Here is a 12,498-nt window from a genome sequence, read left to right as displayed (position 1 = left end):
TACCCTGCTGCCAGCGCCCCGTTGCCAGTCCCCTTCCCGGGTCCAGCCCTGGTGCGCCTGCCCACCTCACCACCCAGGAGGCCTGGGGGCCGGTGGGGCTCCAGCTGGGGCTAAACCCGGCTGTCGTCTTCTCCCTGCCTCAGCCCGAGCCCACGCCGCAGGGACAGGCCTTTAGTTCCTGGGGGCCAAGGGCTCCAGCACAGCCCCGAAGTCCCAGGGTAGGCAGATCCCTGAGGTGGGACCCTGTGGCTGGGCAGGGTCCCTCTGGGGATGCCCAATGTCCTTGTTTGGTGCACTGAGGGCCCTAAAGGTCTGGGGAGCCCAGGTTCACGGCAGGTGGCCCGTGACAGGCAGACAGGACGTTGGGTATGGGGTTTTCAGCTTAGAGAAACAGGCCCAGGCCCACTGGTGCAGCTGGGATGGGCAGGAGGGTGAGGCCTTTCCTTTCGGCTGCTGGGCCCTCCGTAGGCCGGCACGTCTGCCTTAGCCTCTCCAGGTGCAGAAGGAGACGCGCTAAGCCCACGGCTGCCCTCCCGGTCCCACAGCTCGGTCACACCCTCAGGCTGGGTAGGGCTTGCTCCTTTCCTGGACATCTGCCTGCTCTCTGCACCAGCGTTTGTTATGCACCTACTGTGTGCGGGGCTCTGAGTGCTTGGGATCAGAGGGCAAGTGATGGCAAGGTGGCCACGCGAGGTCTGTGAGTTGGCAGGGGAGCCACAGGTGAGAAGTGCCAGGGCTGGGGATTGGGGGAAGCCTGGGCCCAGGCATCTGTGGGTGGGCTGGGCATCTGGGAGCGATGCCGGCTGATGTGGACGTGTCCTGGGTGCAGCCCCAGCAGCAGTGGGAGTGGGTGTGGGGGGGCGGCAACCCTCCCCGGCAGGCCTAGGCAGCCAGGCTAGGGCCTTGGGGACAGAGCGGGAGCTGGGCTGGCCTCCCCAAACCACGGAGTTACCTTGAGAAAGCTGGGAAGGGGTGCGGGGAGGGAGGCAGGCCCACGCTGCTCTGGGAAGTCTGCAGGTCTCATGACCGGTCAGCCGAGCCCAGCACTTTCCTCGTGAGGTTCTAGGACAGGGTGAGGTCTGGGCGTGCTGTGCGCTGTGTGGGCACTGGGCCCTAAGCTGAAGGCCAGCGTCCCCTGAGCGGGGAGCCTGCCTTGTGGGCTCCCGCCCCCACGGCTCCCTGGGCAGCCTGGGAGAGCAGGGGGCCCCATCTGGGACTGTGCGCGGGAGCTCCAGGGAGGGGCCCAGGCCCAGGCCCACGGGTCCACGCACAGGCCCTCGTGGGCGCGCGCACACGCGCACTCACACGCACACGCACACTCACTCATACACGCACGTGCACACTGCACACACGCGTGCGCACGCGCACACCGCACCTCTCGGCCCCCATCTGGGCCCCGTCTGCAGTTGTCCTGGTCCTCTCACAGTCCCCCAGGCCCGCCATTGCCCTGGCGACATGCAGACGTGCCCCCCCTACGGCCCCCTGGAGGGCAGCCAAGGTCCATGCAAACTCGGGTTTTGTTTGAGGAAGATGGCCCCACCACAGGCCGCCTCCTCTGGCCAGGGCCTGGCAGGAGAGTCCCCGGGCAGGCCTGGAGCCCCCCGGGCGGCAGTGAGTGTGGGGAGGGCATCCTGGCCAGCGCCCCCCGTTCTGCCCCCTCCTCCACCTGGCCAGTCCGCACACCTCCCCACCTTGGCTCTGCCCTCTCTCCAGACGCGCTTCCTTGAGACCCTGCCCCAGAACGACCCCCTGGTCTGTGGAGTGCAGCTGTTGGGAGCGCAGACCCCCGTCCCTCATTGGGAGGGCTCGGGCGCTCTCCCCCAGGGTGCGTAAGGCCTGAGCCCTCATGCCAGCCCCGGCGGGCGCTGGACACGGCAGTAGTGTCTGAGGCCCTGAGGGTCAGGGTGGGGGCCTGCGCCGAGCAGCGGGACGGGGCGTGTGGGAAGCCCCCGTCCTCCTCTGCCAGGTGGGGCTTGGGTTCGCCATTAGTCATTATTCGAGGTGACCGCCCCGGGCTGCCTGCAGAGCCTGTCTGTGGGGCCGCAGCGGGCAGGGGGCCGGGTCAGGCTGGCGGGTCACCGGTCAACAGCCATGCGCTCACGGCGGCGGGGGCGGCGGTAGGGGCGGGGGGGAGGGCCTTGGCTGATGGGGACAGATTGGACGATGCAGTGGGGGATCCTGGGCTGCCTCTTCCCCCTTCCCCGGGGAGCAGGTCTGAGGCTGGCAGGCTCTGGGCAGCTTGGCCCCACAGCAGGCGGGCATGGTTTCCTCCTTCCTGTTTGTGCGTCCTGGGCCGGGTGCTGGCCAGTGGCCCTCCTGCCTGAGGGGGGCACAGAGGGACCCAGCGCTTGAACCACAGCCTGCGTCCTCCTAGTGCTGTGGTCTCCGGGAACTGAGTGCGGAGCAGGTCCCGCTGCCTCCTGGAGCCTGCTGTTCGCCCCGCGGTGGGCGAGGGACACGGGGCGGGGGTGGTGGCGGTGCGGGGCCACAGCGGGGCTGGTGGCCGGAGCAGCGCCAGCACCAGCGGGGGGACCCCCCGGCTCAGGTTCCTGGCTGCGGGGCAGGGGGTGGGAGGGGGAGTGGCCCTGCCTCCACGCTGCACCTTGGCCTCGACAACCGAAATGCCTCTGGAGTAGATCTGGGGGTGCAGGTTCTTGGGGCCGGGGATCCCTGCTCCACCCCGGATGCTTCCACTGTGGTGTGGGGTCTCCCACCCCCCAGTTCCCCAGCGCGGGGCACCTAGCTGGAGGCCCCGCCTGGGGTCCCCTTCCCAGGCCAGCGGGGGTGGGAGGCGGGACTGGGTCAGGGGACCACGCCTGCCTGCCTGCCGGGAGAAGGAGGGGGCGGTCACCCGCCCTTGTTGTGTTGTCTGACTCACAGAAGCTGCGGCCGGCCGGCTGGCTGCCGAGGATGGTCGAGAGCGGGCGGCCGGGTCTCTGGGCAGGCGGGGAGCTTGGCAGCTCTCTCCAAGCCCCTCTGCCAGTGGGGCTGCCTGAGACCCCCCACCTGCCGGCCAGGGCCCCACCCCAGACCAGACCCTCCTCCGTGCAGCCCCCACTGCTGCCCGTTGCCCGAGGGCGGGGCGCCCACCTCTTTCGGACTCAGCCCTCCCCTGCACCCCGCCCCCCGGGGGTGAGCCACCTTGGGCAAGAGGCTTCCCCCGCTCCAGGCCTGCTCTCACGTCTCGCTGCTTACACACAGCCCGCCCGCCGTGGGCAGAATTGGAGCGAAACGGAGGCCTATAGCCGGGACAAGAGGCGGGGTCTGGAATCCGAGGGAGGGACTTGCTCCCGACTCTCCGCTCCCCATCTGGGCAGTCGCCCTGGGGCTTCTGGGTGGGCACAGCAGCCCTCAGATGTCCCTAAGGAATTCAAGGCCTGGAGAGGGACCGGCGTGTTCGGGGTCACGCAGCAGCTTGGCCGGAGAGTAGGTACCCAAGCCACACGGCTGTGGGGGCTGGGCCTCCCCTATCTGCTCCGCAGGGACAGGGGCCTGCCCCGTCCCCCAGGCTGGGTGCCCACCCCATGGGGCAGGGACTCGCTCCTCCCACGTGGCGCCCTGCTGGCTGCAGGGGGCTGGGGGCTTGGTCCCTCATCACCGGCAGTGTGGGCCTCAGCAGAGAGGGCGTCCCCAAGCCCAGGCCCACGTGCCAGAGCTGGTGTCCCTCCCTGCTGTGTCTTCGTGGAACATGTAGCCCAGTTCCGGGGGGTCGGGCTGGAGTTGTGTTTGTGGAAAGGTGGTGAACAGGCGGTGACTGTCGGGTCGGGACGGAAGCATGCAGACGGCCGACTTCTCCCCGCGCCGGCCCTGAGCTTCTCGACAGATGGGTCTAGTTCGTCGGGCTGTTCGGACTCATTGGCATGAAGCTGACCATTTCCTCATTTCAGTTTCATGGAGAGTTTCAAAAATTCTTTCTTGAGAAGAGTACAAGTTGTACAAATTTGAATGGCAGGGAGAGGGAGAGCGAGCGTGTGCACAAGCAGGGGGAGGGGCAGAGGGAGAAGCAGGCTCCCTGTGGAGCAGAACCCTCGGATCATGACCTGCACCGAAGGCGGTCGCCTCACCGACGGGGCCCCCTGGTGCCCACAGGTGGGCACTTCTGTACCCGCCTTTGGGGAATGCATTTTGTCAGTCGTGTCCGCGGGTACAGAGCTGCTTGGCCATAGAGTGGACCACTCAGCTTCCAGGAGACGTGCCAGGCTCTTTCCCAAAGTGGTCGTGCCAGGTCACCCCACACGCGCCTCAGGATGGGTGTTCCATGGTTCGCCCCCCAGGCAAGACAGCAGCCTGCGGCAGGTCAGCCTCGGTCCTTTCCTCCACTCCTGTGGGGGCGGCGGGGAAGGGCACCTGGTCTGCGGCGGGGCCTAGGCCGGAGGGCGGAGGCGTCTCTGCCCGCGGGGTCCTCCTGGCCTTGTCCCCGCCACCCGACACGCTGCGCTCAGGTGCTAATTGACCACTAGATGTCTTCTTTGGTGAGTTGCCTTTCCAAGGTTTTCTTGCCCATTTTCCTATTGGGTTGTTGGTATTTTCCTTTCGGTTGGCAAGAAATCTTCGTACTTCTCAGGCAGGAGGCTTCGGTTTGGTTAGGCATGTTGCGTGTCCCTGCCCAGCGCATGGCCCGACAGCCGACTCCCGTGGCGCTGCCTTTTGATGAGCTGAAGCTCTTCAAGTTACTGTGGGCCAGTTCTCCACCGAACCTTGTCGGCCTGGCCACTTGCGCGCGATGCAGAGGGATTACTGTCCCACCCCCACCCCCAAGGTCATTTCTGTTTATCTTCTGGAAGCTTTATGGTTAAACCTTCTGCTTTGGTCCTATAATCTGCATGAAATCAGTACTTTCTGTGGCTGGTATAGGGTTGAGATTAATATTTTTCACATGGATAGTCACCAGACCCACACGAGTAACTGAAAAGATCATCCATTTCCCACGGCTCTGCATCTGTGAGTTTGGTTCTGGGATCTTTGATCTGGTCTGTTGGGTTTTGTTTGCATTTTCCTGATGGCTGAGGAAGTTGTCCATCTTTTCTAGTGCACATCAGTATATTTTCTTTTGTCAAGTGTCTGGTGTCTGTTCGAATCTTTTGCCCATGTTTAATTGAGGTGGGCTTTTTTTTTTTTTTTTGGTCTTTATCTATTGATCTGTCAGAGTTTATCTGGAATGCAAATCCTTTGTCCGATCTAGGCACTGCTTTTTCATTTTCTTTTTTTTTTTTTTTAAGATTTTATTTATTTATTTGACAGACAGAGACCACAAGTAGGCAGAGAGGCAGGCAGAGAGAGAGGAGAAACAGGCTCCCCACGGAGCGGAGAGCCCGATGTGGGACTCGATCCCAGGACCCAGGATCATATCCTGAGCCGAAGGCAGAGGCTTTAACCCACTGAGCCACCCAGGTGCCCCGCTTTTTCATTTTCTTAAGAATGTCCTTCAAGACCAGAAGTATTTAATTATGATGACATGTAATCTATCACATCTTCTTTTGTGGGTCACACCCTTGGTCTCAGAAAACATTGCCTCCCCAGGGTGGTGAAGAATGTCCCCTGTGTTTTCTTCCAGAGGCTTATAGTTTTGCATTTTACATTTATCTCTGATTCATTTTGAATTCATTTTTATGTGTGATGTGAGGTGAGAGTCAATGATTTTTTTTGTTGTTTTTTATTTTTCAAACACATACCCCATTGTCCCAGCACCTTCGTTGAAAAGACGATCATTTTTCTATTGAAATAACTTGGTTACTTTGTCAAAAATCAATCAAATGCACAAAGTGTGGGGGTTACTCTGGACTTTCTGTTCTGTTTCATCGATCTTTTATATTTATATCATACTGTCTTGATTCCACGGGGGATCAGAGAAAATACCTAGCATGATTTCAATTGTTTTAAACTTACTGAAACATTTTATTTATTTTATTTTTTAAAAAGACAATTTATTTCTGAGAGAAAGAGAGAGAGTGAATGACAGGGCCAGAGGGAGAGAGAGAGCTCAAGCAGACTCCTTGCTGAGCGTGGAGCTGAGATCATGACCTGAGTGGAAACTAAAAGTTGGATGCTCAACCAACTGTGCCCCCAGGTGACCCACCTTTTTTTCTAAACTTACTGAGACAAATAGTCTATTTTGGTGAATGTCTTGTGCATGTGGGAGGAATGTGGATGCTGCTGTCAGCAGGTGGACGGGTCTCCAACTGCCAGTTTGGTCTCCCTGATTCACGGGTGGTTCACCTTTCTTACCTGTCCTAGTTTGTACCCAAGGGAGTGTTGGGCTCTCCTGCTATCACACGGATTTAGGTGTCCTGTCAGTGTGGCCATCTTTTCTGTTTGTAACCTCTGTTATTAGGTGTATACAGACATAAATATATTGCGTTTTTTTATTAATTATTCCCTTTTTAAATAGGGTTATTTATTTGAGAGAGAGTGCACAGTGGGGAGGGGCACAGGCAGAGGGACAGAGTCTCAGACTCTGTAAACATGTGGATCCCGACACAGAGCTCGATCTCAGGACCCCGAGAGCATGACCTGAGCTGAAACCAAGAGTCTGACGCTTAGCCGACTGAGCCACCTATGTCCCCCAATCCCTTTTATCATTACAAAATGTTAGGATGGTTAGTGCGTGATGTATACTTTTCTTTCCTTTCACTTGACCTATCTATATCTTTACATTTATAGTCCATTTCCTGTGAAGAACGTAAAAATAGGTTTTACCTCTTTAAATCATTTCTGACAATCTCTCTCTTTTGATTGGAATTTTAAGTCCCTATATAGTTGATGTGATTGTCAACAGGATTGGTCGAAATCCCACCATATTGCTGACGGCTTTCGATTTTATCCTCGGTCCTCTCTCCCTCTTTGCTTACCGTGTTTTAGGATTCATGAAATTCATTGACACATATATAACTGTTCAGGAATATACATTTTATATGTAGATACACACGTACTGTGTGTGCTTACAGATAATGTGTGTTTAGGCTCCATCCCATGCCCACTGTTGGCTTATCAGCTCTGCGTCTTCTTCAGTGGCTCCTTTATGGTTAATACTGGGGACTCTGCACCTATGGCGGTATACTGCCTCGCACGTAAGGTAAGAACTTTACAACTTTATGGCAACTTCTATCCCCTCAACCCCATCCTCCAAATTATAGTCTTCGTAGCTTTACTTCTACACGTGGTAAATTTTATATTTTGTTACTTTTGTTTTGTGCAATTAATTCCATTTTTCTTTCACAGCATAATAGAGGGATACTTTATTGACAGTAAAACCCACCCATCGGGAATGTACAGTGCAGTCATTCTTAGTAACTTCATGAAGTTGTGTGACCATCTGCACGATGCACTTCGGGGACATTCCCATCACTGCAGATTCCCCTGGGCCTGTGTATGGTCCACGCCTGCGCCCGGCTGTAACCCTAGTGACATTTACTTCTGGTAAAATACAAAAACTCGACCCGACATACGTGCTATCCTCCCCCCCTCTTGCTGCGGTCATCACGTTCGGAACGCATCTATATGTGTGGTCATCCCGACGAGGGGGCCCTGGGATGACTGCCTTCCCTGGGGAGCAGAAGGACTGGCCTGTGCACTGAACCCTGCCCACTGCTCGTTTGGGCAGTTAAGTCTGTTGCAACGGTCATATGGCTCATTTTTGTCAGCACGGCCACTCCTTGGCCACAGTTCACGTGGCCTGCGAAGCCTAAACTATCCCCTCTCTGGCCGTCTACAGGAAAACTTTGCCTACCCTTGCCTCCTACAATCTTGTGACTTTTAAAGCAGTGAAGACATGGACGGAGGAAAAACGTCTTTATAGTGTCTGATGCTCGCCCACGCGTGCGGCATGGAGCACATTCTCTGGGTCCTCCCTGCGGACTCGAGTTAGTGTCCAGCAACCTCACCTTTTCTTCAACGCTGCTGGTGTGGCAGGCGCCCCAGCGGTGGATTCTCCCCGTCTTTACTCATTTGTGTGTCCCTCCGTTTGCCTTTCCCTGTGCGGGATGGTGTGCTAGACCCGGACATCTAGCTTCCCCGTGTTTTCCCTTCAGCACTGTGAGGGCGTCCTCCGGGTCCCGTGGCCCCTGGGGCACCAGGGGCTGATTGGGCCGTCCTGCCCTTCCCGTGCGACTCATGTTTCCCTTGTTGCTTTGAAAAATCTCCCCTCTCGCCTCCGTTCGGACTGTGACGGGTCGGGTCCGGACCCCGCTGCCACGGCTTCCAGCCGCCCTCCTCCTCTCTCCCTCGCTGCCCCCACCCGTGCCCCTCTCTCTCCCGGAGACCCAGGCCGCGGGAGTGCTGATGGGCTGACTGTGTTCCCACACAGCTCTCAGGCACTGCCACTTCCTTGAATCTTTTTTCCTCTTTTCTCAAAATGGGTTAATTTCTATTAATTTACAAGTTTTGCGATGCTTTCTCCAGGCGTGTCAGTTCTGCTCCTGAGTCTCTGTAGTACATTTCCAACTCCAGAATTTCCATGTAGCCCTTTTGCAATTTCTGTTTTTTATGACAATGCCCTTCGCTGAGCCACAGCATTTTCTATCTTGAGTTGTTGAAGTCGGCGCCCGGTCCCTCCTCCCTGGGTGTTTGGAGACTCGCCTTGGGTGGCCCTCTTCCCAGGAACAGATCGGATGCTTTCGTTGCTCCGCATGTCTTGTAAGCTCCGGCTGGATGCTGGACATTGTGGGGGAGATGTCGCAGCGTCTCTGGATTCTGGCCCCTCGGGGCAGTGAGTGTTGTTTCTCCGTGTTTGCTTAGTGACTCTCTTGGACTGGATCTGTGAAGGCTGCCTGGCCTGAGCTGCCCTCATGCGGGCTCACTGCCACCCAGCCTGTGTCACAACCTGCCCAGCTCCGCATGTGCTCTCGATGCAGAATGGGGTGATGCGGGCACCAACACGGCGCAGCGACGGACACGCCTGGCCCCGCCCCCGGGTCCGCCATCTGATCTGCCTGCCTGCACGGCCCCCCTGACTCAGCCTCTCTCTTTACAGTGTCCGGCCGGCAGCTGCAGCCGGAGGAGCAGGAGGCCGAAACAGAAGACGACCCCTCGGTAAGTGAGGCCCCTGGAGGACGCCCACCTACCTCACACAGCCCCTGCTCAGACCCCAGAGGGCTGAGGGCTGCCTGCTTTCTCTCTGCTGCCAGGTGACTGAAGGGCCCGTGGACGAGATCATTCGGCCACGGCCACAGGGGTCCTCCCCTGTGTATGAATACGCGGCTGAGGGTACCAGCTTTGGACTCCCGGTAAGCCTGCAGGACAGAGACCCACAGGCCGAGGGGGTGTACCGGCGTGGGGCCACGGATGGCCATGTCTCCTTCATCACCCTGTGTGGACAACTCCCTTCCATTTGTGCAGCCACACAGCCCTGCCCTGCTGCCCGCTGGGCCACAGTGATGCCCATTCCACCATCCTCTCTGACTGTCCTGTGCCCAGAACACCTCCCTTCAGTGGGCCAGGACGTGGCTGAAACTGTGCACGTGTGTGCGCATGTGGGAAAGAGAGGCTTTGCTCTGGATGTGTGCGTATGTGGGCTGTCCCTGGAGAGGGCCTGGGGAGGGGTGGGAGCAGGGCTGTTTCCTAAAAGACTTGTTCTTGCTGTGTCTCCTTACCCTGCACACAAAACCCCAGTCCTGTGGGGTCTGCCCTGGAGGTGGGGGCTCGGCCCGGTCAGGCAGCACCAGGACAAAGAGTTACCCCCACCCCCGCCCTGTCCCCCAAGCCATGAAGTCAGCTCCCCTGGCAAACAGCACTGCTCTGGGGCCCCCTGTTCTCCTGAGTCCCTCCCGTGCCCAGGGCATGGACAGGTGCATGACCTCTGGCCTCTGTGGCTGCAGGAGGACACACCAAGGCGGCGGGCTTCCTCAGGCTCTGGGGGACTGAGGTCCTGGTGGAAGCGAGATTCAGGGGACTCACGGACATTCTCCAGAATGAGTCAACCACAGGTGAGTGTGGCAGGGCCTGAGGGTCAGAAAGATGGTCTCTCTGCACGGGCCTCAGCTTGGGGGAGGCAGGGCTGGGGTGGAGCCAGGAAAGAGGCCAGTGATGGGCCTGTGGGGAGGCGGGAGCGCCAGAGGATGGACAGGCTTTGGCCACCCTGCAAGCAGGAGGCCCTTGGCTTTGCTCCCTGCTCGCGCCGGGCCTAGACAGCAGCTCCTGCGAGGGTGCAGAGCAGAGGAGGCCGCTCCCGCCGGAGGTGGCTTGCAGCTGGCTCCCTCCGAGGCCTGGACACGACAGCCCTGGCCCTGCCTGGGGGCCCTAAGCTTGCCCCACGTCACCTAGAGGGTGCACAGGACTCTGGGGTCCCTGTGCTCAGGGAGGGTGGGTCCCCAGCTCTGAGGCCCATGGTGGCATAGGCAGAAGTGCACCACGGCCCTGATGTGCTTGTGCTCCGGTCTGTGCAGGAGGCGACGGAGGTGACGCTGATGACCGAGGCGGAAGCCGGAGCCAGCGGCTACAGCGTCACAGGGGGCGGGCACCAGGGCATTTTTGTGAAGCAGGTGCTGAAGGACTCGCCAGCGGCCAAGCTCTTCAGCCTGAGAGAAGGTGCCTCGAATGCCCCTCCCTGGGCCCCCCATGGTCTCCCTGAGGACGGAGGGACTTGGAGGAAAGCGGGCCGAGCTGCTCAGGACGGCCCTGCTGAGACGGCTGGGCCACCTCCGGACGGCGCTGCCGCCTGTGCGCGGCGGGGTGGCCTCCTCCCCCCATGGGGCTCTGTGGAGGGGGTGTGGGGCTCCTGCTCTGGGGTCTGCCTCCCCTGGCCCGGTGGACGCGTCTCTCGGGGTCGTGGCGAGACCGGGGACCAACCCGAGGCTCTGTCTGTCCAGGGGACCAGCTGCTCAGTGCCACCGTGTTCTTCGACAACATTAAGTATGAAGACGCTCTCAAAATCCTGCAGTACTCAGAGCCCTACAGGGTTCAGTTCCAAGTCAGACGGAAACGTCCCGCCCCAGATGACGAGGACGTGGCCGCTGGGGGCACTCAGCCTGGCCCAAAGGACAGGGAGAAGCAGGTGAGGCCCTGCAGCCCGGGAGGCCGGGCCCCACTGAGCTCCCCACCTGCAGGGCCGAGGCCGAGGTGGGGGCCCCACACCACCCTCTTCTCTCCCCTAAGCCCCGGGACTCAGCGGTCTGGTCTGAGCACCCGCAAGTTCCCACGCCTTGTCTTTCAGGACAAAGATGTGGCTGACGGCTCCACAGAGACCCCCCCTCAGACCCTAGAAGGAAGCGGAGACCAGGAGAGACTGCTCGCCAAGCCCAGGGAGGGCAGAGGCAGGCGAGCACAGAAGGAGAGGCTGTCCTGGCCCAAGTTCCAATCCATAACAAGCAAGCGCAGGCCGGGACCGCGGAGGTCCCACAGCTCCTCCGAGGCCGACGGGCGCGGGAATGCCCCTAACGTATCCCCCACCAGCACAGACACGGAAGCCCCACGCCCAGCGGAGGAGCGGGAGCCGAAGGCAGGACCGGACAGTCCACGCAGGAAGAGGTTCCTGACTCTGAGATTCAGGATGGGCTCGGGGAAGGGCCCGACTCTGGAGGGGCGGCCCAGCGGAGGGGGCCCGGGGGGAGCGCTCCAGACCGGGGGCGTAGAGGAGGCCGGGCCCACGGAGGAAAGACAACAGGCCGCCGAGGCCACTGTGCTCAGCAGGAGAGAGGACTGGAAGGCAGAGGGACCGGAGGGGACACCTGCTCTGACGGCAGAGCTGCCCATAGAGCCTGGTGCCCCCGCCCTGGGAGCCCTGCGGGGAGGGGCCAGCATGGTGTCCGGGGGCCGAAAAGAAACAAAAGAGGCAAAGGAGCGGGAGGCCGCGGTGGCCGAGGGGAGGCCTGGGGCGAGCTCACCGGCACACGGGCTGGACGGCCGGAGTCAGGGGGCCCGGGGCCCAGAAGTGGGGATGGCTGGGTCCGCTGGGCCGGGCGAAGGAGACGCACGGGGCCTCCACACAGATATCCACATCCAAATCCCCAACTTACAAACACCCAGGTTTACAGTTTCCAAAGAAAAAAAACACGACCCAGAAGGAGGCCTAGCGCCGGGGCCGGAAGACAGGCGGAGAAGGACCCCAGGAATCCCGGAACAGGGAGCTGAGCTGGCAGCTCCCAGGAAGCCCTCCGGGCACCAGCCACAAGGCGAAGTAGGAAGAGCAGAGGGAGCGGAGGCAGGTCACAGGATCGCACATGTGAAGGACGGGGACAATGACAAAGGAAAGAGGGACAGCAGGAGGACGGTGCTCAAGTTCAACGTGAGCTCCTTCGCATGGTCGCCCAGAAAGGAAGTGAGAGCCGCCTGGGAACCCCCGTCGGAGGAGCTGGACCAAGAGAGAGGAGGCACCTTAAGAGAGTGGACCCTAAAGACAGAGGAAAAAGACACACTGAGAGAAAAACAAGAAGAAAAAATACCCACCGAGGAGGGACAGCCATCTGCAAGAGAGACACAAAGACAGAAGAAAGGGGAGGTGACCCCGGGAGACAAGGAAGTGGCCGCCCGAGACAGCAAGTTCAAGATGCCCAAGTTCAAGATGCC

The 12,498-nt window shown here is 59.8% G+C and overlaps 1 protein-coding gene across 1 annotated transcript in view; it reads left to right on the top strand.

The window, feature by feature from the left end:
- The window catches only part of LOC131999467 (protein AHNAK2-like), a 39,879-nt gene that overhangs the window by 2,907 nt on the left and 24,474 nt on the right, over window positions 1-12,498 (top strand). The window contains exons 3-10 of the mRNA XM_059372167.1: window positions 1,427-1,611; window positions 1,714-1,825; window positions 8,969-9,027; window positions 9,123-9,221; window positions 9,813-9,920; window positions 10,380-10,521; window positions 10,803-10,987; window positions 11,147-12,495. Of these exons, the coding sequence (XP_059228150.1) occupies window positions 1,427-1,611; window positions 1,714-1,825; window positions 8,969-9,027; window positions 9,123-9,221; window positions 9,813-9,920; window positions 10,380-10,521; window positions 10,803-10,987; window positions 11,147-12,495 (2,239 nt within the window). The remainder of the gene's footprint in view (window positions 1-1,426; window positions 1,612-1,713; window positions 1,826-8,968; window positions 9,028-9,122; window positions 9,222-9,812; window positions 9,921-10,379; window positions 10,522-10,802; window positions 10,988-11,146; window positions 12,496-12,498) is intronic.

Source organism: Mustela nigripes, chromosome 13 (genome assembly GCF_022355385.1).
Source record: "Mustela nigripes isolate SB6536 chromosome 13, MUSNIG.SB6536, whole genome shotgun sequence".
NCBI classification, from domain to species: domain Eukaryota; kingdom Metazoa; phylum Chordata; class Mammalia; order Carnivora; family Mustelidae; genus Mustela; species Mustela nigripes.
Note: the sequence above shows the minus strand (reverse complement) of the source record. Positions and strands in the feature narration are given on the sequence as shown.